The sequence below is a fragment of the Nannobrachium achirus genome (genome assembly GCF_963921795.1).
Source record: "Nannobrachium achirus genome assembly, chromosome: 7".
Lineage (NCBI taxonomy): Eukaryota > Metazoa > Chordata > Actinopteri > Myctophiformes > Myctophidae > Nannobrachium > Nannobrachium achirus.
The window spans coordinates 58,306,819-58,331,543 of NC_137816.1; the positions used below are offsets into that span (position 1 = coordinate 58,306,819).

Below are 24,725 nucleotides of genomic sequence, written 5' to 3' on the forward strand. Positions count from 1 at the left end.
GCATCAATGTAAGAAATACCCGTTCCATTTAACGGCTACAGAGATACTCTGTACCGATCTGCATGATTTTTGGACAACATCTGTAACAGGGCCAGAACCCCCCCCCCCGCCCGCCTGCCTGCACACACACACACACACTCCCCCCCCGTGTGTGTGTGTGTGTGTGGGTTTGTGTGTGATTGTGCATGGCCTGAACAACAGCGCCCCTCCCTTAACATGTGTGGTCACAAAAGGTAATGTAGGCTAAATAGATATAGATACACCATAAAAATGCTAATATACAGCATACGATTTGTGAAAGTGACAAACGGGCTTCACAGTTATGTTAGGTGTGTTCATCTGCTAATGGTGATGCGATTTCAGATCAATTGCTCCAGCCACCGAGGAGAAACGCTGTTTCAGACAGACAGACAGACAGACACTCACTCACTCACTCACTCACTCAGACAGACATTCGCAAAATTATAGTATAGATAGCAGATCTACAAGCTCGCAGCGCGGCACTCGGTGCCGCGCTGTGAGCTTGTATATCTGCTATTTTTCAATAGATAAAGTTATTAGGGCCCCTCCACCTTGGGCCCCAGTAACTCAGTCCCACTTTCCTACCCCTTGTGACACCCCTGCTCCATGAGCTGCTCCCATATGCACCAAGGTTTGCCCGCGAACATCCCTCCTCTGCAACTCCCACAACTCACCATATCCAGCCCTCCTCCCCCAGAGTCCAGAGCATCTAGATTGCTGATATACAAAAAACAAACAACTGATATTTCCCAGCTCCCTGCAGCAGTAATCAGGCCCGTGACAAATGGTGCTGTCACTAGGCCTGGGGCGGTATCGACATTTTGTTACCGCGATTACCGTCTTCCCATTTACCGCCGGTACTGCGGTAATTACCGCACCCCCATATCTATTAATTAAGGTTCGGCGATAAGCCAAAATATTGCAATCATCTTCCCAAAAGTCGCCTCTCCACAGCCTGACTGCCCGAGTTATACTTCTCCGCACAGCACAGCGGGTCTGGCTTTAAAAGGAGCAGATCTACAAGCTCAGAACCATAGAGTATATCAGATACGCGTCGCGGATGCGACGTGTTTTAGATCTGTGCCCTGTCGGGTTACCATAGTAACATAGGCTCCGTACTTTTCACACAGCTGTGTGTGAACAGGGGCGTCAATTGGGTATGGCAGGGATATGCAGCTGCCTTACAGGCCTGGGTCCAGGGGGGGGGGGGGGGAGATAAAAGTTAGTTCTAAATGTAAATCCATAAACGTCTCTTTGTCTATCTGTACTGGTTATTATGTTGGTAAATTACAGTAAAATAACTACAAATGCAAAATGTAACAAAATGGTCACTTTAACAAGGTATTATAATTATATTATAGGTATATATAATTATATATTATATGTACTTCTTAAAATAAATATATCATGCCTGTTGCTAAGGTATGGCAACACCAGTCATGTTGCCATACCTTAGCTTTTTCTGAACTGACGCTACTGTGTGTGAACAAACCAGAAGAGAGAGACGGGTAGTCAGGATCGTGTAGGCTACAGTGATTCTGTAAACTCCATAACTCTATGGTAAACTCACGTCTCAAAACGCAGTGATTGAGTGCTGATACAGGTTTTAGTTACAAGACTTGACAGAAAAGGTTATAAAATCGCCGACGGGGCTCATCGCGCGTCGCGGTTGAAAAAGTAAAATAGTTTCATTTTCGGTTAGTCCACGCGGCCCGCGCTCCGCTCGTAATCCGTATGAATAAAAAAAGAAACAGCCACAACACAAGGTATGTATTAACATACTTGTGTCGTGGATTACAGAGAAAGTTTACTCTGTTCCGTACTCCCCTACGACGCTGCTGCTGCTGCAGACATGCACAGCAGGGCAGCAGCCACTCGGACAGTCACGAGTGACGTACACTGTATGTGGCTTCCAAACTGTGGTATACGGCCCAGAGCAGAGCGGCATGGAGCGCATGCGGTCCTCGCTTCTCCCCTGTTTTAAAACTCGCTTGTTTTCAATAAAAAATATACTATTTTTTGTCTTTTTTGACCGCGGTAAGGACCATGACACCGCGGTAGGCCTCGGTTTACCGCGGTACGGCGGTACGGCGGTTACCGCCCCCAACCCTAGCTGTCACCACAGGTCCTATTTCAGAGTACAGATGGGGTGATATGAAAATGTCATGTCACAATTATTGTGACCAAAGAAATCGCGATTTACGATATTATAATCAAAATATCCCCAACATCCATTATCCTGGGGCGGAACATTTGCCAAAGAATAGCAGATCTACAAGCTCACAACGGGTCGCCTTGCGACGACCTGTGAGCTTGTAGATCTGCTATTTTTTGGCAAACAGATTTGGTAGAGAGGAGTGAAAAAAGACTGTATCAAGTATGTATATGTAAAGTACGTTTTACCAAAGAGGGTTTACAGTAAATGGTACCGGATATGCAGCTCGGCAAGTAAAAGGTTAATTGATCCCAGTGCATGATGGAGGACGATTTCACAATAAATTAAATCTCCATGATACGATTATCGCGAGTGTTTTTTATCACGATAAACGATAATAACGCTTATCGTCCCATCCCTATTTCAGAGACCTGGAACGCGTCCCCTTCTTGTTGAGACTACTAGTGAACTAACTACTGAACACGGACTCAGTGCCTGCAGGTTGGAAACACGGCCATTGGGAGAAGCAGGAATTTCCCTGGTAGCCTGATGGCAGTCTGATTTGTTTTTACAGAGTCAGGCCAGTCAGTGTTCAAAGCAACACGCAACAGGGAGGAAGATAGTATAGCCTGGATGTCACATCTGATCTGATGGCTACAGTCCCCCACCTCCTATGATCTCTGCCTTCGGTGACTGGCAATTGATCAAAGTATTACACAAGACCACTCAAAACAAGGATTTATAAGACAGAAATGTAAAGCTTCTGAAGTCAGAGTTGCTTGAAGTCCATTGTGAAGTTTCCGCAGTCAGTGATGATTTGGCGTGCTATGGCATCTGCATGCTTTTTTTACACAATGTATTTTATTTTTAAATGGATCTGCGTCTTTCATACATCGTCTCTGACACTCTCTGTCGGGTGGAAACCTCATTATAAAACTGTTACTTTTCAGAAAGAAAAGGTGAAAAAAACGATTACATTTATTTATATTTTTTTGTGATTTACGAAATCGTTTAGTCTGAATAACCAATTTAAGCTGGTTGCACACTGCTGCGTTTTTCGGGCCGAATATTGGAGTGAATTTCGGAGAACGCAAATAAAAAAATCAACCTCACGTTATGTCATTCACGTTTGCACACTGCCGCCCGTTTCGCGCACCACTCAGTCCCTTGCTCTCTCTATCTCTCTCTCTCTCTTGCCCTCAAAAACGCATTTCGCAACGAAAAACGCAGCAGCGTGCAACCACCTTAACTCCTCTTTGTCGTACGTTGTGTCACACGGAAGTAGCAAAAATTGCCGGTTCGCGTTCATATGATATTGATATTATCTTACCTTCATTATTCAGAATAAATTATTGTCTCATTATTATTCAAATTAGTAGCCTGTGGAAAAGCGGTAAAAGCCGTGGAGGTCTTCACTATCTGCTGATCACACCCACTGATAATGTGTCAGAAAAGGTTTTGCCCCCCCATGGTATAAATAATCAGAAAAATGTCTCCTTTGAGCTTCTGCCTGTCTGCCAGCTTTGAGTGTGTGTGTGTGTGTGGTGCTGAAAGTACTCCACTGTTTGACGTGAAACTGACAGCCATCAAGCATCGACCAGGCACTCCACCTCGTGCGGTGAAGTAAAAGTAACACGACACCATCAGTGTGTGTGTGTGTGTGTGTGTGTGTGTGTGTGTGTGTGTGTGCACGTGCGTGCGTGCGTGCGTGCGTGTGTGTGCACGCACACGTGTGCGGTGACAGAGTGATGTGAAGCAAAAGATATTTATCAACTCCCAGCTTGAGTGATTTTCTCCGTCTGCCGCTGCCAACAGCTTGTACTGCAACTCTTTCCTACCCTGATGTCTCCTCCCTGACAGCCAGCATCACTTTACACCCAGCTACAGAAGTACTATCGACATAGTTCTTCTGCTAGACTGTTGTTCATGTTAGTCCTCTAGCACGCAATATTAATCCGAGATCTTATAGTCGACCAATTTCACCATGGGGTCTGATAGTGAGAATAGCAGATCTATCGCCTTGTGAGTTTGTAGACCTGATATTGTCACTACTTTTGCGTGACGCTATTGTATGAAAAAAAAAACACACATCAAAAGTACGGAGCTTTGGAGATGTCTGCCCGACAGCAACGATGTGAGCATTGATTTAGAACAGTGATTAACTCTTCAGAGATCAGATCACGTACTGTATGTCTGAGATGTCCTGATACTGAATGTACGCCTTTAATCATAAAGCTGTATCTTCCAAGACCATGGTGTGATACTGTAAGCTCCTGAAACTGATTAATACAAGACAAGGGGTAGAGACATCACACCGATTTCAGTGTGAGAGCATGGAAGGCTGTGTGTGTGTGTATGTGTGTGTGTGTGTGTGTGTGTGTGTGTGTGTGTGTGTGTGTGTGTGTGTGTGTGTGTGTGTGTGTGTGTGTGTGTGTGTGTGTGTGTGCGCGCGCGTGCGTGCGTGTGTGTGATCATGGCTAATCTTGCACACTGCCAGACACATTGTATGCATGCTGCCAGTTAACACTTGGGCTGCAATAGTTTTGCAGCCCAAGTTTGATATTTGATATTTGATATTGATATTTCTGGATAACAGACCGCTCCGCTCTATAACAGACCGCTGCCTAATCAAAAGCTCAAAGCACCTGCTGCAGTCAAGCTGCACTGCGTGAATCTTGTGCCGTATCCAACATTTCAGCCATATGTAAACAAACACACAGCGACATTTAGAACTAAACGTTCCACTCAAGAATGTTTTTAAAAATATGTTAAGCGAGAAATAGACGACGTAGTATCAGAAAATGGATTCTATCTAATCAGCACTTCCTTGTTTTCCAAGGCGACCGTGTCGTGACGCCCAGCGCAACACTTGTGGAACACTTCCAGAAGTCTGTAAACAAGTCTGAGTCAAATTATTAATTTTATCTAGTAGCCGGGTAATAAGCGGGATAATGAATGGCTCCTTGGTGAATGACGCTATATAACATCCCTTCGGCCTGATAACGCTCCTCGGCTGGCGCCTTTGGGAGTTATAAGGCTGTCGGTCTGTTATATACCGTCATTCACCGCGGAGCCATTCATTATCCCTTACTTAACTGCCCATGTATCTTTCCTATTGTTTTTACCTGATTTTCGGTGGTGGCGGGCACACACCGTCGCACCGTGTGCACGTTGTGCGCGAGACATCGCGAGACATCATGGGAAATGTAGTTTTTTCGCTCACTAGCGGCTGCCGCATCGCGGGGGCTATCAGTTACCATGGTTAACAAGTCCCGGGACTTGATAGTGGGGCCGCGGCGCTCCACGGGCGGTAGTCCTTATCATGTTCCTGGACATTTTTGGCATCCCGTGTGTTAACTGTCTTCGCCGGGCCGAAGGTGTGGCAGAGACAATGTTTTGCACCCTGTCCGTGTGTCTAAGTTTCCGTCTGTCTATGAACAGCCAATCTCTAGCACCGCTGGTCCCATCGACGTGAAACACACACTCCCTGGATGCCAGAGCAGAACCGTGCCACCAGGAGGCCGACTTTTGCTAAGCAATTATTTTTATATTGCATAGACTGATGTCATAGATGAGATCAGACAGAACACAAACACTTTCACCAATTTCGTCAGCGGCCACGGTGCGACAGGCTTAGATTCCAGCTGTGGGCACTGGTGGTCTCTGCGCTACCAAGATGGGGAAGAGAAGCAGGCAGACACTGATGAAGCAGAACCAACATGATTCAGGCTGGAGGCAGGACACTACGCAGACATTGATAAAAGAGTACAAGCTGTTTGAGAGCTACTACAAGGAGCCAGCTCTGGTCCCCGGGGGAGAGTTTGAACAGTTCATGGAGGCCACGAGGGAACCTCTGCCAGCCACCACCTGCATCACTGGACACAAGAGCCACGACAAAGAAATCCTCCACACTCTGAAGGAGAATACTTCAAGGAGATCAGGAAGTGGAGATCGATGGCCAGAGATTAGAAGCTCCACGGCCTCTGAGCTGGTATCCGGACGAGCTTGCCTGGCACACCGACATGAGCCGGAAGATCCTCAGGAAGTCTCCCTGGCTGAAGAAGTTCCACCACGTCAATGTCGGGTAGAAACCTTGTGTCTCCAATTTTCAAATGTGTATGTTTTTTCGTAAAGTAAAAAGCCCTGCTTCATCATACAAGACTGTCGCACAGAATTAGTGAAAATAGCAGATCTACAACCGCGAGGCGTTGTGTGCTTGTAGATCGTCTATTTTCGCTATTTAAAATCTCTTTTAAAATGATAAATACAAAACGAACGGTTTTGTACATTCGAGGTCGACAGGAAGCTGAGTGAGCATGATCCCTCCGCTACAGCTGAAGATAGCGTTGGATATCAGTTGATGCGTTTGGCGTCAATGGCAAAGTGGCTTGTTTTATTTTCTACTGATGTTCTTTTATGTTTGTTTTAAATTAGAAAGGATTATTACACTGTAAAAATGGCCAAATAATGTTTTGTTATAATATCATGCATGGCTGAAGAAGTTGTACAACAGAGTATTTCTACATTGCAGTATTACTACTTTTACTTAAAGATGCAGTGCCATGATTTTTGTCTCCTCGAAAACATGATGATCAGGTATTATGATTACACTAGGAGGAAGATTCTTTAAAAAAAGTGAATAGAAAGAGTTAAAATTGTGTTTTTATGTGGCCACACCCACCAGTTCATTAGGTATGCCTGGTTGTCAGGTGGGTGGTGACCCAGCTGAAGTTAGCCACACCCACAGTTGGGTGAATGGTAAAAGGGGAGGGGGATGAGTATATGATGTCATTTTCAACTGGGCCTTTTGACTAAGAGGCTTTCAGCTTTCAGGAAGTAAACACAAATGCACGGGGAATACAAATCTGCACATTATAATTCCACCTGGGGGCCTATTCGAATAATGTTAACTTCATAGACACATACAAAGCAGAACAAGTACAAAACTATGGCACCACCTCTTTAAGTAAAACATTTGAGTACTTTTTCCCACCACAGGAAAAGGGGGAGTGGGCTTGTCACTTATCTGCCCATAAGAAAAAGTGTTATAGTTTAGCTTTACAAAAGCTCAACCAGGGTTAAGTTCTCATGCTTTTCATATCTTACACCAGTTGTACTTATTCTAACCACGTACTGTACAGTACATACAGGCCTTCAGACACACATCACCACTATTACTCCCAGAATCCTCCAGGTTTGACTGCTCTTATTATGACAGAATAATGTAGAACTAGACCTTACCCGTTCGAAGATATGTGCTCCAAAATATGTGCAGAGTGTGGGTTGTGGGGAAAGTTACTGCGTGAGAATATGTGGGAGCATCATAATGTAAGGAGCAGCTCATGGAGGAGTGTATATTTACTAGAAGGTCGGCCGGCTATGCCGGCCTCCCCTCTAGGTCGTCGCGTTGCGTCTATAGGAGTAAATATTCGTCGAAAACAAATCAAAAAAAAAAATCTAAAAAAAAAACTTTCTCAAAAAAAAATTTTGAGAAAAAAAAACTTTTGAGAAAAAAAAATTTGAGAAAAAAAACTTGAGAAAAAAAAATTTTGGAGAAAAAAAAATTTTAGAGAAAAAAAATTTTTTGAGAAAAAAAAAGTTTTTTGAGAAAAAAAAATTTGAGAAAAAAAAATTTTTTGAGAAAAAAAAATTTGAGAAAAAAAATTTTTTTGAGAAAAAAAAAATTTTGAGAAAAAAAATTTTTTCTAAAAAAAAAAATTTTAGAGAAAAAAAATTTTTTGAGAAAAAAAAATGTTTGAGAAAAAAAAATTGGAAAAAAAAATGTTTGAGAAAAAAAAATTATAATAATAAATAAAACGTATTGGTGATGCGATGACGTGGTGTATACGGATGTTACTGCGATTGAGGTGAAAGAGAAAAGTGGAAAGTTGTGAGCTAACTATTAGCTATTTTTGTGTGTGTGTGTGTGTGTGTGTGTGTGTGTGTGTGTGTGTGTGTGCGTGCGTGTGTGTGTGTGTGTGTGTGTGTGTGTGTGTGTGTGTTCTGGGTACGCCCCCCTCGGTTGAAATTGGATCCGCCGGTCCCATAGCTGGGAATACGAGCCAATGGACGGCTGTCACCATGGCAACGGGGGGCCAATGATAGAGTTATGGGCGGTTTTATACACTCTACCGACATCTGCTCTACCGACATCTGCTCTAGCTATGAGTTGAAGTGGAGGCGAAATGGGAGTGGAAGTGGGATGCGGCTCTAAGAAAAATGTAATAGTAGATGATGCAAATAATTTAACAGCAAATTTAGGTGAATAGAAGTATGAATGCACTTGCTCCACATAGTTTTTTCATACCCGTTGGAAGATGAGAGACACATCAAACGCACCTGGTAAAAGCGAGAGAGAGAGAGAGAGAGAGAGAGAGAGAGAGAGAGAGAGAGAGAGAGAGAGAGAGAGAGAGAGAGAATGCACATTCCTAACTGTGAGAGAGGGGTGTGTGTGTGGGGCTACAGATCCCATGGCCTGGAGGAACGGACCGTAACCATGACAATGGGAGAAATGAAATTCGGGCTCCGTCACCGTTGGTATAATGTTAATGGCCAATACCATGTGAACTTTGGGATCAGTTGCTGAAGCGAGTGAATAGATAAACGTAGATAAGCGTGAGCGTTAGAGCGTGAGTGAGTGAGTGAGTGAGTGAGTTTGGTGGTTTATTAGATAGACTAGACCTTACCCGTTCGAAGATATGTGCTCCAAAATATGTGCAGAGTGTGGGTTGTGGGGAAAGTTACTGTAACTGGTGCGTGCGAGAGAATATGTGGGAGCATATGTGGGAGCATCATAATGTAAGGCATAATGTATGTGCTTGCTCCACATAGTTTTTTCATACCCGTTGGAAGATATGAGAGAGAGAGAGAGAGAGAGAGAGAGAGAGAGAGTTTCATACCCGTTGGAAGATGAGAGAGAGAGAGAGAGAGAGAGAGAGAGAGAGAGAGCACACATTCCTAACTGTGAGAGAGAGGGGTGTGTGTGTGGGGCTACAGATCCCATGGCCTGGAGGAACGGACCGTAACCCTGACAACAGACTAAGAAAACGCTAAATAAACAGCTTTAATTTGGGAGAAATGAAATTCGGGCTTCGTCAGCGTTGGTATAATGCTAATGGCCAATACCATGTGAACTTTGGGATCAGTTGCTGAAGCGAGTGAATAGATAAACGTAGATAAGCGTGAGCGTTAGAGCGTTAGAGCGTGAGTGTGTGAGTGAGTGAGTGAGTGAGTGAGTGAGTTGTTTGGTGCTTTATTAGATAGATGGGGGACATTTCAACAATCACATTAATATCAACAGTGCAGACTCTGAAGGCATGGAATTCATGGATCTGGTCGAAAGTCTAGAAATTATTCAACATATCGTCTCTGTCGGGTGGAAACTTCTTATGAAACAACTTGAAAATGTGTGCAAATCTTTGAATATATCTTTTTCAAAGTGAACATTTGTAATACAAATCTCTGCTTCTGGGGGGGTCCCTGGAACAACATATTCTGAGATGGAGGTCCGCGGCCAAATACATGTCATTTTGGGGGTCCTTGACATGAAAAGGTTTGAGAACCACTGATTTAGAAGAAGGATTTTTTATCGGGTCAAAATATTCAAAGACTTACAAACATTTTATACATTTTTCAAAAATAGCAGATCTACAAGCTCGCAGCGCGGCACTCGGTGCCGTGCCGTGAGCTTGTATATCTGCTATTTTTCACTAGTTAAAGCATAAAATAATGGTTAAAGTGGTTACAATCTAACGAGACAAAGACGTGTTCCAGGTCTAAATGGCTTAATATATGAAAAATACAAAGGAGTTATAATATTATACAGTATATATTATGGAGATAAGAGGTTTCTGCCCGTGTTTCGAGCTTGTGGATCTGCTGCTTTTGTGTTTAGTTTTGTAGATCTGCTACATTTGCTATAGCCTACTTTTGAATTTAAATCCTGAAAAGTATTTGACATATGAGGGTTTTCTTTTCACTCTACGCTATTAACCCTACCAGTGCCAGCCCCTAGATGGCGCCAAAGAATGCCAGGCTTTCTCCCATAGGCGAGCGCATTAGCATCCGGGGACTCACGTTGCAGTGACGCGCGTGCTCACGTTCGTGCACGTCATGGAAAGGTCCCGGATGAAAATGGCTACAGAATAGCTATTAGCATTTTGTCATTTAAAAGATCATTTTTAGGCGATTTCGCCGTAAATAAACCTCGCGCCGCATCCCTAAAAACACAATCCAGAGATATGGGCCTCCAAAGATGTGGTTTTTCATTGGATTCGGCGGCGATTCGCGGCAACGTTACTCGCTAACGGCCGGCCGGGGGGCGGCCGGATTTCGAACACTGGATTGAAAATTTAGGCCCAGGCTTCAGAAGGCCTCGGATCATTTTATTCATTTCATTAAAAAAGCCGAACATGTTCGGGATAGGCACACTGGACGTCGTTCCGGAAGCGGCGCTGAACATTCGGTGAACATTGGGGGGCTCAAAAATGTATTTTAGACCATTTTTAATGGAATATACCGTATCGTCGGACCATGTAAAATGGCTAGCTGGCTAGCGTAGGACGAGCCAGGACCACCCACGACTCTACAAGCAGCTCAGGGTAAGTCAATTAATTAAAAAAAAATTGTATTGGATTGAAATAAAGCCGAACTTGTTCGGGATAGGCACAGAATGAGTTAAATAATCGCTGAAATAGCTGATCTACAAGCTCACAACGTGGTGTGCGTTGTAGATTTTCACCAAATGTTCACCTGTTGTTCAGATTAGGGATGCTAGGGTACATTTTGCCTAAAGGTCCAAAAGCAGTTGTTAAAGAGAGTAATGAAAGTGAGTTTACTGAGCTTGTGATTTCTGTTCATCCATGCAGTCTGAGCTGCTCTCTTTCAGACTAAATTGGTTGCCTCCATGAAACCAAAAAAAGAAAAATGCCTCCCCAACAAATGGTGGCACCACTCAAGATTAAAAATAAATTGTGTGAACATTCCTGGAGAGGTCTTGTAGATCTGACACCATCCATTAAAAGATGTAAATCACTGGTTTCTTATCAAATTTGCCTGAAAAAAGCATCCATCAAGAGAACACAAGGGGAAGTAAATGCAAATTCCCAACCTCATTCACAACTGCCGTTTTTCCCTTTTCTCCTATAGTGTTCTGTATATCGTCGTTGTAAAATAAAGCCCTGCTTCATCATACTAGACTGTCGCACAAAACTAGTGAAAATAGCAGATCTACAAGCACACAACGACTCACACCGCGTTTTGTATTTATCATTTCTAAAATGATAAATACAAAACGAACGGTTCTGGACATACACGGTTTCCACCCGACAACAACGATGTATGTGTATACGTGCTGTACTGGACGGACCTGGCATAACCTTCGGTAAAGACTATTTTCTTCACGTAAGTAAGCAATTAAATCCGGCAATCGTTGTTGTTGTTGTTGTTGTTGTTGTTATTTTGAGTCGAATGATTGGTTTCTTTATTAAGTAGCCGTGTAATGGGCAGAATAATGGAAACCGTGAAGCTGGTCATCATTACTGAGGTGTGATTAGATCACTTCGCTTCACATCGGGGTAGTGATGGAAGAAGGACTCACAATTTTGTTACTTGAATACAAGCATCAATACTGCAATGGAGAAATACTCTGTTAAAAGTAAATGTCTGGTATTCACAATTTACTTGAGTATAAGTATAGGCCTATAAAGTATTGACATCACAATATACTAAGAGTACCAAAAGTAAAAGTACTCATTATGTAGAATGTCCCATTTCACTAGTTTTCAAAATGTATGAATGTTTCCACAACTTTCCAACATCCCATCGTGCATTGCGCAGAAGTTGCACGGAGCTTCCGGCGCCGCAGCCGAGTGTGATCTACAAGCTCACAACGGTTGCATCTGCGACGCGACAGGAGCTTGTATGTCTGCTGTTAACCGGAAGTGTGGTGCAAAAAATTCTCCAGTAAATTCCCACGGAAAGAGGTGGATAAAGAAATCCTTTGAAAATTGCAGATCCACAAGCGCACAAGTATTGAAAAGTACTTAAAGGGGGAGACCACCCATTTTCAATATTGAACTATGTTATTAATTATACCTTAGAGGAGTTGTGTGAAGAAAAAAAAAAGTTCCCCCTCTTCTGTTGACTAGAACAGGAGGATTGATTTTGGGGTTTGTATTGTAAAGTACAATGTGTGTCATCAAGTTGTGATTTGCAATACAAACCCCAAAATCAATCCTCCTCTAGGCAACACAGAAGAGGGGGAACTTTTTTTTGTATTTCCACACAACTCCTCTAAGGTATATTAATGACATAGTTCAATATTGAAAATGGGTGGTCTTCCCCTTTAAGTACAGTACTTGAGTAAATGTACTTTGTTACTTTCCACCACTGTATTGGGATCTAATCACACTGTTTGGACTGGGACTCAATAATGACAAGCTGACTGTTCATTATCCCTTGAACAAAAAAAAATCAACTCCTTTCTAAGCACGAAGAAAACGTTTTCCACCAAATAAACAACTTTCTAATAGAGAACAACCTTCTCTAGACATTTCAATCAGGTTTCAGAGATAATCATACCACATAAACTGCTCTCACACTAAAACATAGTTAATTATCTGAGACTTGGCACTGATGTTAATGAGGTGTCTGTTCTTTTTTCCTTCTTGACTTCAGCGAAGCATTCGATACAATTGACCCTTACATCCTCATGAATGGCCTTGAGAGCTGGGCTGGCCTCTCTGAACGTGTTCTAAACTGTTTCCGAACATACATTAGGCCTACAGGACATTATTCATTAGTCTTGGAGAAGATGTGTCAGAATCAGAATTAACGTTATTGTCACATCACAGGTTTACATGTGTAAAGAGTGCGTGAAATTTGTGTGTGTGTGTGTGCGCGCGCACGTGCATGCGTGTGTGCGTGCGTGTGCGTGCGTGTGATCCCCTTTGCTATTTTTGCTATTTTCTAAAGTTTGACAATAATGACAAACCCAATAAAAGAAGAAAAGAGTCCAAATTGCTGTCCAGCACCCAGCCTATATGACCTTCGATGTGCGTGCCCCTTTTTGGCTGTTTTTCTCTGTAAATAATGACAAGAGTAACTTATGACTTGAATATGAATTGGCCCTGGGGGCCAACCTGTGTACTAGATGTCGAACATCATGTTAGCTTCCAATGCCTTCCATAGCTACTGTATGCTGAAGATGAACGATGGTACAGTACATACCAGGAATACATAAATAAATACATAGACAGACGGAGAGACAGACAGACAGACAGACAGACAGACAGACAGACAGACAGACAGACAGACAGATAGGAGACAGACAGACAGACAGACACAAGGTTACAGTGTCCCACCGCCCCAGACCAAATAAAGTGTCAGGTTAAACATCAAAGCTATGCTGATGATACACAGTGGTTCACAACCAGGATTTAGGAGGATAAACATCATAAAGTGAAGCAGGATGTCTTACCTGGTCTTGGTAGATGCAGAAGAGCATGATGGACAGAATCTCCAAGAAGAAGATGAGCAGGAGCAAGATGAAGAACTGCGGACAGACAGAGAAGGAAGGACTTATTGATTAGGTTTTTTGCTTTTCCCATCAGCACAGGTAGGTTGTTATTATGGTTAAGGTCAGTTTAGGCCTAACCTATAGTTAGGCCTAAATCAGAAATTAGCCTACAAAAACAAATATGTTGCTACATACTGTACATGTACTGTAAGCCCCTCCCATAAACTAAAATGTGTTCCCGGCCTGAATGGGTTAAGTCATTCTCTGAGTTTGAGGCTGGATGGCGCTGTTTGCTAGCCTATGGCTCAACAAATATGTTCCGATTCTAGTGGACGTCACCTGACACGTCGATGACATAAACCAGAAAAAAAAGCTTTTCCCTTTTTTTAATTAAAAGAAAAATAAGCCGTAATGAATGTACATGCAGAATATTCTGCGTTTTTTCAAAGGTATGTGAAAAACACTCTTTATCAAGGCAGTAAATGAGTTAACACTTAGGCAGCCGAAATAGAATGGCTTGTTGGTAGATTAGTCATGAAATTTCTATTATTATATTATGATCTGAACAGCATTCATTTTACAAGACCCATCAGCGCAATATCATGTAATCTCCATCCCCCCATCCCCATCACGGTCCCCCGTTGAAATCTCACCACAGTCACCAGCGAAATGGCTCAATCTGCATTGGCATAGAGTGGCGGTTTTGGCCGAGGCATCTTCTCCCCGTGCGCGATCCGTTCACGTAAATGTGGGCGCATATAATCCAAGTATGACTGTACAGTCGATGTGAACATTTTCGCTAGCTTAGCCCCTAGCACTCCAGCTATGCTAATGCTAATGTCTAAACAGAAAATGCATGGGAGCTGGGAAGCTTTAGCAGGGAAAGGACTCAACGTCACTTCCAGTTCATGTCAGAGGAGCCATGCGCTATCGATGGACGAGCGGTGACTAGGGAAGGTTAGACGATCGACGATTTTCGGACGCAAATCATTTATTTCGTTTTTAATGACCCAGTACGGTAAATTACGGTCTGGCTGAGACTCCTTGGTCAGATGTCCGGTATAGTACGGTTTTAATATGGGCATCTCCATACGGCTGTCAGGTCCAAAACTGTTCCTATTCATCATGATAAATAAGAGCATCTGCTAAATGCTTAAATTATAAAAAATAAATAAAGACATAAACAATTTAATAGCAGATCTACCGCACGGTGAGCTCGTAGATTGGCTATTTCCGACTGCGAGACACTCTTGTATGATGAAACAGGGCATTAAAAAAAAACATCAAGAGTTGAAATATGGATGTGGTTTCTGCCCGACAGCAACGATATGAGCATTGATTTAGAACAGTGATTAAGTCTTCAGAGATCAGATCACGTATGTCTGAGATGTCCTGATACTGAGTGTACGCCTTTAATCATAACGCAGTATCTTCTTCCAAGGCCATGATGTGATACTGCAAGCTCCTGAAGGTGATTAATTCAAGACAAGAGGAGTCGAGACACGTCCCATCTCAGTGTGAGAGCACCAGAGGGTGTGTGTGTGTGTGTGTGTGTGTGTGTGTGTGTGTGTGTGTGTGTGCGTGCGTGCGTGCGTGCGTGCGTGCGTGCGTGCGTGCGTGCGTGCGTGTGTGTGTCCAGTCCCCACAAGTATACCGTGGTGTGTAGTACAATTTGAGAAATAAATTGTAAGGAACCTTTTCCTGGTTCTCTCAAGAAAAAATAGAGATAGACTTACAATCTATACTATAATTTTGCGAATGTCTGAGTGAGTGAGTGAGTGAGTGAGTGAGTGAGTGTCTGTCTGTCACAGCGTTTCTCCTCAGTGGCTGGAGCAATTGATCTGAAATCGCATCACCATAAGCATATGAACACACCTGACATAACTGTGAAGCCCGTTTGTCACTTTCTGGCCCTGTTACAGATGTTGTCCAAAAATCATGCAGATCGGTACACAGTATCTCTGTAGCCGTTAAATGGAACGGGTATTTCTTACATTGATGCTCCTACATATTAGCATGCAAGCACCAGTTAAAGTTACTTTCCATCCCTCATATACTGTGTGCACAGTGCACATCCCATAACCCACACACTGCACATCATTTCGGAGCTCATATCTTTGAACGGGTAAGGGCTAGTTAGGAAAATGTTCAGTTTGGAGTTTGATTAGGTAGGCCTACTTGTACAGGTTTGGAAGTTAGGGTTGGGGTTTTATACTTGGCACACTGAACATAGCCGATCTACAAGCTCACAATGTGAACCTGATAGATTGGCTATTTTTGGCTTTAGGGGATATAGGCATTTTTTATGGCATTCTTAAAATTGGCTAATTTTACATTAATTTACGATTAATTGTGACACAAATAATTGTGATTAGTGATTTTTTCCCCTTCTTTTTGTTGTTGAATACTGGGTCATATGAATACAAATTTTATTTCAGTTTTTCTGCTTTTAGACATTGAAGTTGCTCAAGCGCAGATATGATAAATAATACAAAGACATTACTGACATATCGTCGTTGTTGGGGGAAAACCTTGGCTTGTATGTCCAAAACCGTTCGTTTTGCATTTTCCATTTTAAAAATGATTTAGACTAGTGAAAACAGCTGATCTAGAAGCACACAACGCCACGCACTGCGATGTGTAATTGTAGATAGGCTGTTTTCACTACTTTTGTGCGACGGCCTTGTACGATTAAGCAGGGCTTTACTTTACGAAAGAACCTATCAATTTGAAACTTGGAGATACGAGGTTTCCACCCGGCAACGGCGATATTCAATAACTTTATACTTAATGTGTTGTGAGCTTGTAGATCCGCTGTTTCCACTATATTTAGAACATAATTATTTGAAAACTTATTTTTCAACTTGTGAACGATTATGACGATTTTGCCAAAAATAATTAATTAACTATAAAGGTGCACTTCTGGGAAATTGCAAGTGTGGTTGCCTATTTATAGGCTATACATGACGTCATGCCATACGAGATAGCTAGCTACACGTGATGCACCATAATGGACTTTTGGGGTTTGGGGTTTACTCTATAAAGTTGGGAGAGAACAATAGTGTGTTGCCTATGGCAACCACACTAATAATTATCTCAAATTAATTGCGATTTAGGCGATTAATAATTGTGACAGGCTAATAATAGTCCTCAAAGGTATAATAATTTGGGTTTGCGCGTGTGTGTGTGTGCGTGTCCCAAGAGTGGAAGGATCACACAAAAATGATTGAAGAGGATCTTCATTGAGCGTGCAGCTGTATGTATTTCTGGCAGCAGGCAGCATAGAGGAGGAGGAGGAGGAGGAACTATACGCTCCCCATCGGGGACAGGCTGGACCTGGTGATTTACACCATTACACCTCTCGATTTATTAGCAGTCATATTTTTTACTGGACTCTCTATGGCTTGCTAGATGAGTTGCTTGATAGGCCCGCAACACACCCTGTGCCCCAGCGGAGTGCTTACAACAGTTACCAGCTCATCCATCAGACAGGCAAAGAAAAAAGAAAACACCTTTGTTCCTTCTCGCAGCTTTGGAGGGCGGTGACCAGGGACGTGCTGGGCCCCTGATTCAGCCCGGGAAAAAGAGTTGGAGAGGCCCTCATTGCGCGCTATAGAGAGAGATCTCTCTATAGCGCTGCTGCTACTCAAAGATTTGCCATTTCAGATCATGAGAAGTGACAAGCCAGTGGGCCAATTACATGAGTTATATTTCGTCGTTGTCGGGTGGAAACCTTGTATGTTCAAAACCGTTTGTTTTGTATTTATCATTTAAAAAATGTATTAAACTAGTGAAAACAGCCGATCTACAAGCACACAACGCCTCGCGGTGCGAGGCGTTGTGTGCTTGTAGATCTGCTGTTTTCACTTCTTTTGTGCGACGGCCTTGTATGATGAAGCAGGGCTTTGCTTTGCGAAAAAATGTACACATTTGAAACTTGGAGATACGAGGTTTCTGCCCGACAGTGACGATTTACTTTGTTGGCCGCCCAGCCCCCAAAATGGAACGAAGGCCGACATTTAATTTTTTTTTTCCTAATGGCCGGCCTGGACCGGCCGGGAATGAACCGGCCGTTCGGGAGCTGTCCCGCTTTTCCCAATGGCCAGCACGTCCCTGGCGGTGACTATCATACCGTCTCTGTCGGGTGGAAACCTCACTGTGTCCAAAACTGTTCAGGATTCAATTTCAAATTCAAAAGTAGCAAAAGTGTCAGATCGACAAGATCGAAGTGCTTGTAGATCTGCTACTTTTTTTTTAATTTATCCATCCCACGATTTTGTATTAACCCATTTTTCACCCAGTGCCAAATTGCCTAAGCTGTAATCCTGGGCACTACTCTCCCTCTGCCAACCTGCCAACCTGTTGTCAGGCGGAAACCTTGTATGTCCACAATACTGTTACTTTCAGGAAATGGGGAAAAAATAAGAAGCTGTGTTTTCCGATTGGATCCAAAGTAGTCACAGTATTATTTAGTCACAAGGTCTTGTTGATTAAACGTTCCTAACAACCCACAGGCCCAATGCGTTGTATCACAGCATGTTGTGAGCTTCTAGGCTATTTTGGTTACTTGTTCATGACACTTTTGTGGCATTCATGTACGAAGAAAACACAAGAGAGACATTTTGCAATCCGATTTCTTGGGCAGCAACTACCAATTATTTTCCTAATCAATTAAACACAGTAGCAACGTATCCAGGTATATGGACTAGTTCATTATTACTTTGAATACTTGTTTTACCATAGTTTTTTGTCCCCCGCCCCATGTGACATGGTCTGCTCCAATCATGCTGCTCCCATTTAGTTTGTATTACTTTCACAGAATGACTGATCAGCTGCATGATGGCTTTTGGCTGCATGCGCTCGTCAGTGTTGCCATCTCTACGTATTATAAGTCACTTTGGGCTAGTTTTTCTGTAAAGTTATTAAGCGGTGCTAACTGCTCAAAAGTGTGACTTTGTGTGTATATCCAAGGGTTTTCCCATGGTATCAAATACTGATATTTGATCCCTATTCTGTGACCGTATGTGAGACTATCATCATCATCATCAGCAGCAGCAGCAGCAGCAAAAATTTAACTTTCCCCAAATATGGAGATGACTGACATCATAGACCACATGAGACTGACACAGTATGTCCATACAGTATGGGCATTCCAGATATGGGCTTAATATTGATGACATCATGGATCTCCATATATAGGCATAAAAGGGACAAGGATGGAATGGTTAGCACCGCTCGAATAGGGACAAAGACTGACAGATACAGAGGTATTTGCAAGTATGACTCGCCTCAAGGCAACCACGCTTCCAATTTTCAACAGCATATTTCTAGTTTTTAATTATTCTTTTTTTATCAACTAAATAGCCGATGTATACAGTATACAGAAGGTCATGTGTCGGGCTATGGTTACTTGTTTTGGGCTTGTTTTCCAAGACCTGGTTGCTTAGTTCTCTCACAAAATCTGGCAACACTGACTCCCCCCCCCCCCCCCCCCCCCCCCGGACACGGTACGAGGCAGATGGCCCTCCACCCTGGAGCCCGCTTCTGATTGACTCCATTCTCGTTAGAGGGGAGTTTTTCTCCTTGCCACTGCCACCATAATGCTTGTTCTTGGTGGGGTGGAGTGTCTGGAGACAGCTTGTGGTTTGGCACTTATAATAACATAGCATTGAATTGCTCTAACTTCTTCATTATTTTTATGTAAATGTGGACAGACATGGTGGGACCACAGTCACTCATTTCTACATTCCCAAGCGTGATTTCTGTTTCGCAGCGGTCTTGTTCTGTACAAACATACGTATATGTTCGAGAGAAAAAGGTTTGATATTTATTTTTAAACTTTTAAATGAATGCTGGAATTATATTTTGACGCCACTACTTTTGTACATTTACTTTAGTCTTTTTTTTTAAGAGGCACAATGTAACTTTCCTCTTCTACCCTGGATTTGAAGCTGGTTTCCTGCACAAATGCTGGAATGTTTACCATTGAGCTAATAGAGCCTGCCTGCTTGCTCAGGGGATAAAATGAATCTTGACCAAAAGGTCATGACCTTTGACACAATCTAAATGTCTCAATAGAAGAGCAGGGAGACAAAATACAACCTTCCGATTGTATAAGTTATATTGTATTAACATACTCTACTATACAGATTGTAGTTATATTGTATTAACCTACTCTACTATACATATTGTATAAGTTATATTGTATTAACCTACTCTACTATACAGATTGTATAAGTTATATTGTATTAACATACTCTACCATACAGATGATTGTATAAGTTATATTGTATTAACCTACTCTACTATACATATTGTATAAGTTATAATGTATTAACCTACTCTACCATACATATTGTATAAGTTATATTGTATTAACCTACTCTACCATACATATTGTATAAGTTATATTGTATTAACCTACTCTACCATACATATTGTATAAGTTATATTGTATTAACCTACTCTACCATACATATTGTATACGTTATAATGTATTAACCTACTCTACTATACATATTGTATAAGTTATATTGTATTAACCTACTCTACCATACATATTGTATAAGTTATATTGTATTAACCTACTCTACTATACATATTGTATAAGTTATAATGTATTAACCTACTCTACTATACAGATTGTATAAGTTATATTGTATTAACCTACTCTACTATACATAGTGTATAAGTTATATTGTATTAACCTACTCTACCATACAGATTGTATAAGTTATATTGTATTAACCTACTCTACCATACAGATTGTATAAGTTATATTGTATTAACCTACTCTACCATACAGGTTGTATAAGTTATACTGTATTAACACAGGCCTACTCTACCATACAGATTGGACAGCCATTGCATTTTATTCATAAAAAAACACAGTAATACAGGACTTTTTGCAAGTTTTCTAATTTATAAAATGTATACAAATATTTTGAAAATAGAAAAGCTCACAATGCGTCGCATAGCAACACATTGTGAGCTATTAGAGCTGAAGCGTTTACCGTATGTTTTGCAATAATAATAAAAATCTACAAACTATATTGACTAAAGTTTTAAAATAATTGTTGTGGAGCAAAAGTACAATATTTGCCTCTGAGGTGTAGAAGTTAAAATATTGAGAATTGGAAATACTCCAGTAGAGTGAAAAATACCTCAATTGAGTAAATGTACTTGCTTTTTTTTACAATTTTTTACCCATTTTTCACCCGGTGTCAATTATCTAATGTTACACTCCCTCTGCCAACCAGTAAATGTAATCACTTAAAAGTTACTTTTACACCCAGGGGCGTCACACCAAATTCTGGGCCCTGGGTACAAGGATTCACTGTGGGCCACCCATGAATGTTAACCATTGAAAAATTGCAGATATACAAGCTCACAGCGTGCCGCGCTGTGAGCTTGTAGATCTGCTATTTTTGGAAAAAATTTGAAAATGTGTGCAAGAAACCTATGTTTCTATGTCAGTGGTGCTCAAACCTTTTCATGTCAAGGACGCCCAAGATGATATGTATTTGGCCACGAACCCCCATCTCAAAATATTTAGTTCCAGGGACCCCCCAGAAGCAATATTAGAGTAATAAATGTCCGCTTAAAAAATACATATATTCAAAGATTTACACACATTTTCACAACTTTTCAAAAATAGCAGATCTACAAGCTTGCAGCGCGGCACTCGGTGCCGCGCTGTGAGCTTGTATATCTGCTATTTTTCAATAGCTTAAGTTACTAGGGCCCCTCCACCTTGGGCCCTAGTAACTCAGTCCCACTTTCCTCCCCCTTGTGACAGCCCTGTTTACACCACTGGATTGGAGGTTGTGCTGACATACTGTATACAAGAAGCACCTGTCTTTATCCCCCCCCGGGGGCCCCTCCTCATCATTATCATCATCCCATTTGAGTGACACATAAGGAGAAGGACAAGATGAAAAGCTTTGACAGTCAGACAGACAGGAGTGTGTGACTCTGCTTTTTCTCTAACAGCGGAGGCCATGTTTTATCACAGCCATCCACACAGACTCCCGGCACTCACCACAGAGGAGCGAGTGCCAGCTATTAGAACTCCACTTTGACAAGCAGCAGAACCATCCCTTCTGCCTTCTGTGAATATATTCTGTCAGGCGGAAACCTCATACTGTTATATGTCCAGAACTGATACTTTTCAGGATTCAAATGAAAAAAACAGCAATAGTAACGCAATTCAGCAACATGACATAATCGATAATCGAAGCCTAAATTACGGTATTAATTATACTACTGTATAAATAGATACACACACACAAATACCCCCCCCCCCTGAACTGGGGTTGATAAGCACTTGGAATTGAACGAGTCGAGGCATTGCATTTTGTTTGACTCGGTTCCACAGATAAACATTGTGAGAGCAGCCGATCTACAATGGTGACCCAGCATAGCAGAGGGACAGTCATTTCGGAAAGCACAGCTTTAGACCAGCCCTGAAATTATTATGTTTTTATTTATTTTTTTCTAAAATGTGATAAAGCCACAAAAGCATTTCATAAATATCAGGCTACATTTCACTTAAACGCCAGAGCTTAACTCTGCATGTAAATAAGCCTTTTTTTAAATTAATGTGAAGAGAAACCTCACACACAAAAAATTTAAATGAAAAAAATTTCAATGACTAGCCCTCAGCTGTGTTCGGACACAGCTGGTTGAGAACCCACAGGTTGAGAACCACTCGAGTCAGACATGCAAAATAACCATCCCTTCTGGCCTCATGGCACGTACTCCCCCCATTAATCTGTCCCTATTCAGAAACTCAACACTTCTTTATTCTTGGCCTGAGGCTATAATATCCATTCTGAATGGAATTACAGTACAGTAACAGCACAGTACTACATTCTGCTTTCATAATACATTATTCCAAAAGCAATTGAATTATCTGGAAGAATTACAGCGGGGCAGTGCATTGAATAGGTTATAGGCCTAGTTATCAAAAGGGTTGCTGCAATTTACAGCAATGTGAGCAAAAAGCCATATGTGAATATAGCTTTAGAAAGGATATCAATTATAAAAGTAATAGCTGGGAGGCAATTAACAAATTAAAACCGGGAAAGAGTTGTGTCATTTTAGATGACATTTTAGATTTCAGCATATACCTACCGTACCTGTATAGCACATTGGGTGGATATTCAAAAATAGCAGATCTACAAGCTCATAGAGCATCACTTTGTGCCGTACTGCTATGAGCATGTAGATCTGCTATTTTTGAAAAATATATTTTTGCAAATCAATATATATATATATATATATATATATATATATATATATATATATATATATATATATGTTACAGTTAGTTTGGGTAACTCAGTTAGATTGGGGTAGGAGCGCTTGTTTTTGTTCACCTCACGTCCCAGTGGTAGAGCATTTGACTGCATTAGTCCCACGCTGGTGAATGCTACTATGCCTAAACCTAAACCTAACCCTAACCCTAGACCTTACCCTAAACCTAACCCTAACCCTAACCCTAACCCTAACCCTAACCCCTAACCCTAAACCTTAGCCTAAACCTAACCCTAACACCTAACCCTAAACCTAAACCTTACCCTAAACCTAACCCCTAACCCTAAACCTAACCCTAACCCTAACCCTAAACCTAACCTCAGTAAAACTACGCCTAAACCTAACCCTAATCCTAACCCTAACCTCAGTCAAATTATTCCTAGTTCCCCCGAAGGAGGCGGCGCCTGCTCCACATTGTGCACAAAAACGAGCGCTCCTGTTCTCAATCTAACTGAATCTCAAACTAACTGTGACATATATATATATGAGATGGAGTCAGGAACCAAATACATAATTTTATCATTTTGAGGATCCTTGACATATTTTTAGGATTTAGAAGACATTCATAGAATCGGCCACATGTCTAAATGGGTTAAATGTGGTGCCAAGGGGTCCGTCTTTACGGCTGCTTTGATGAGGCATAATTGAGCCAGATGTAATTTATCAATCACGGCTGGGAGAAAGAAACGCCCCATAAACATCTGGCTGAAAGGGGGCCACGCCTCTTCCTCCAGGAAAAAAAAACATCTACAAACAAACAGGCGTCAAAGAACCGGCATAATGTTGTCCCCGCTAAATCAAAGGGCATTTTAATGTTAGTTTGTGCAGTGTGTCGTAGAGGTGGAGGCCTTATAAGGAGCAGGGTGAAACAAAGATGTTATTATTACCAACTGTAACTGTGTTACTCAACTAAAGTAGTTATCAGTAGTTATTCAGCTTCACCCAGCTGAGTGCTGCCCACAACGGAGCTCCTATTTGGGGGAGCGGTTAGGGTTTAAAGGGGTATTTCACTTTCAAAAAAACTTTTGGTAATTTTATCATCTAATCAGGCTTTTATGAACACCCTGAACAGTTTTTAATTAGCTTAATTGAATATTTAGATATTTGATGTAAATGTTACCAGGCGCTCCAGGCCCAGGGCCTCTCCCCACACACACCCATTGTAACTTCAAACTTCATTTTAACCATGATAGATTCATTAAAAACACCCATTATTCTTTCTGGTGACTCATACAACCCTCCTAATATGTGAGCAGGCCGTGTTTTTCCGATAACATTTTTCATTTATTTTTAATAATTATCTTTTTGTATTTCATTTTTTCCATTTTTCCAAATAATTATTAAAAATAAATGAAAAGAGTTATCGAAAAAACACGGCCTGCTCACGTATTAGGAAGGTAAAATGAGTCTCCAGAAAAAATAATGTGTGTTTTTAATGAATCTATCATAGTTAAAATGGAGTTTGAAGTTACAATGGGTGTGTGTGGGGAGAGAAGCTCTACCACTGCTCCCTGTTGAACGTGGAATATCTCTTTAAGTGCCTTGCTCAGGGACACATTGACAATGGCCTGGCCTCGAACACGGGACAGCCAGGGCCTCCGCCGGCTCCCCAGGGCGGGCTTAACCATTCAGCTATGGCAGCCCCATCACCTATACAGTATAGCAGAGGGTCACTATATTTCCACACTCACTCCAGAGGGCCACATTGCATAT

General features: G+C 41.8%; 1 protein-coding gene across 1 annotated transcript in view; it reads right to left on the reverse strand.

Annotated features, from left to right (window-relative positions):
* The window catches only part of tspan4a (tetraspanin 4a), a gene marked incomplete at its 5' end in the record, with an annotated part of 330,035 nt that overhangs the window by 83,315 nt on the left and 221,995 nt on the right, over positions 1-24,725 (reverse strand). The window contains one exon of the mRNA XM_080730704.1: positions 13,656-13,730. Within this exon, the coding sequence (XP_080586830.1) occupies positions 13,656-13,730 (75 nt within the window). The remainder of the gene's footprint in view (positions 1-13,655; positions 13,731-24,725) is intronic.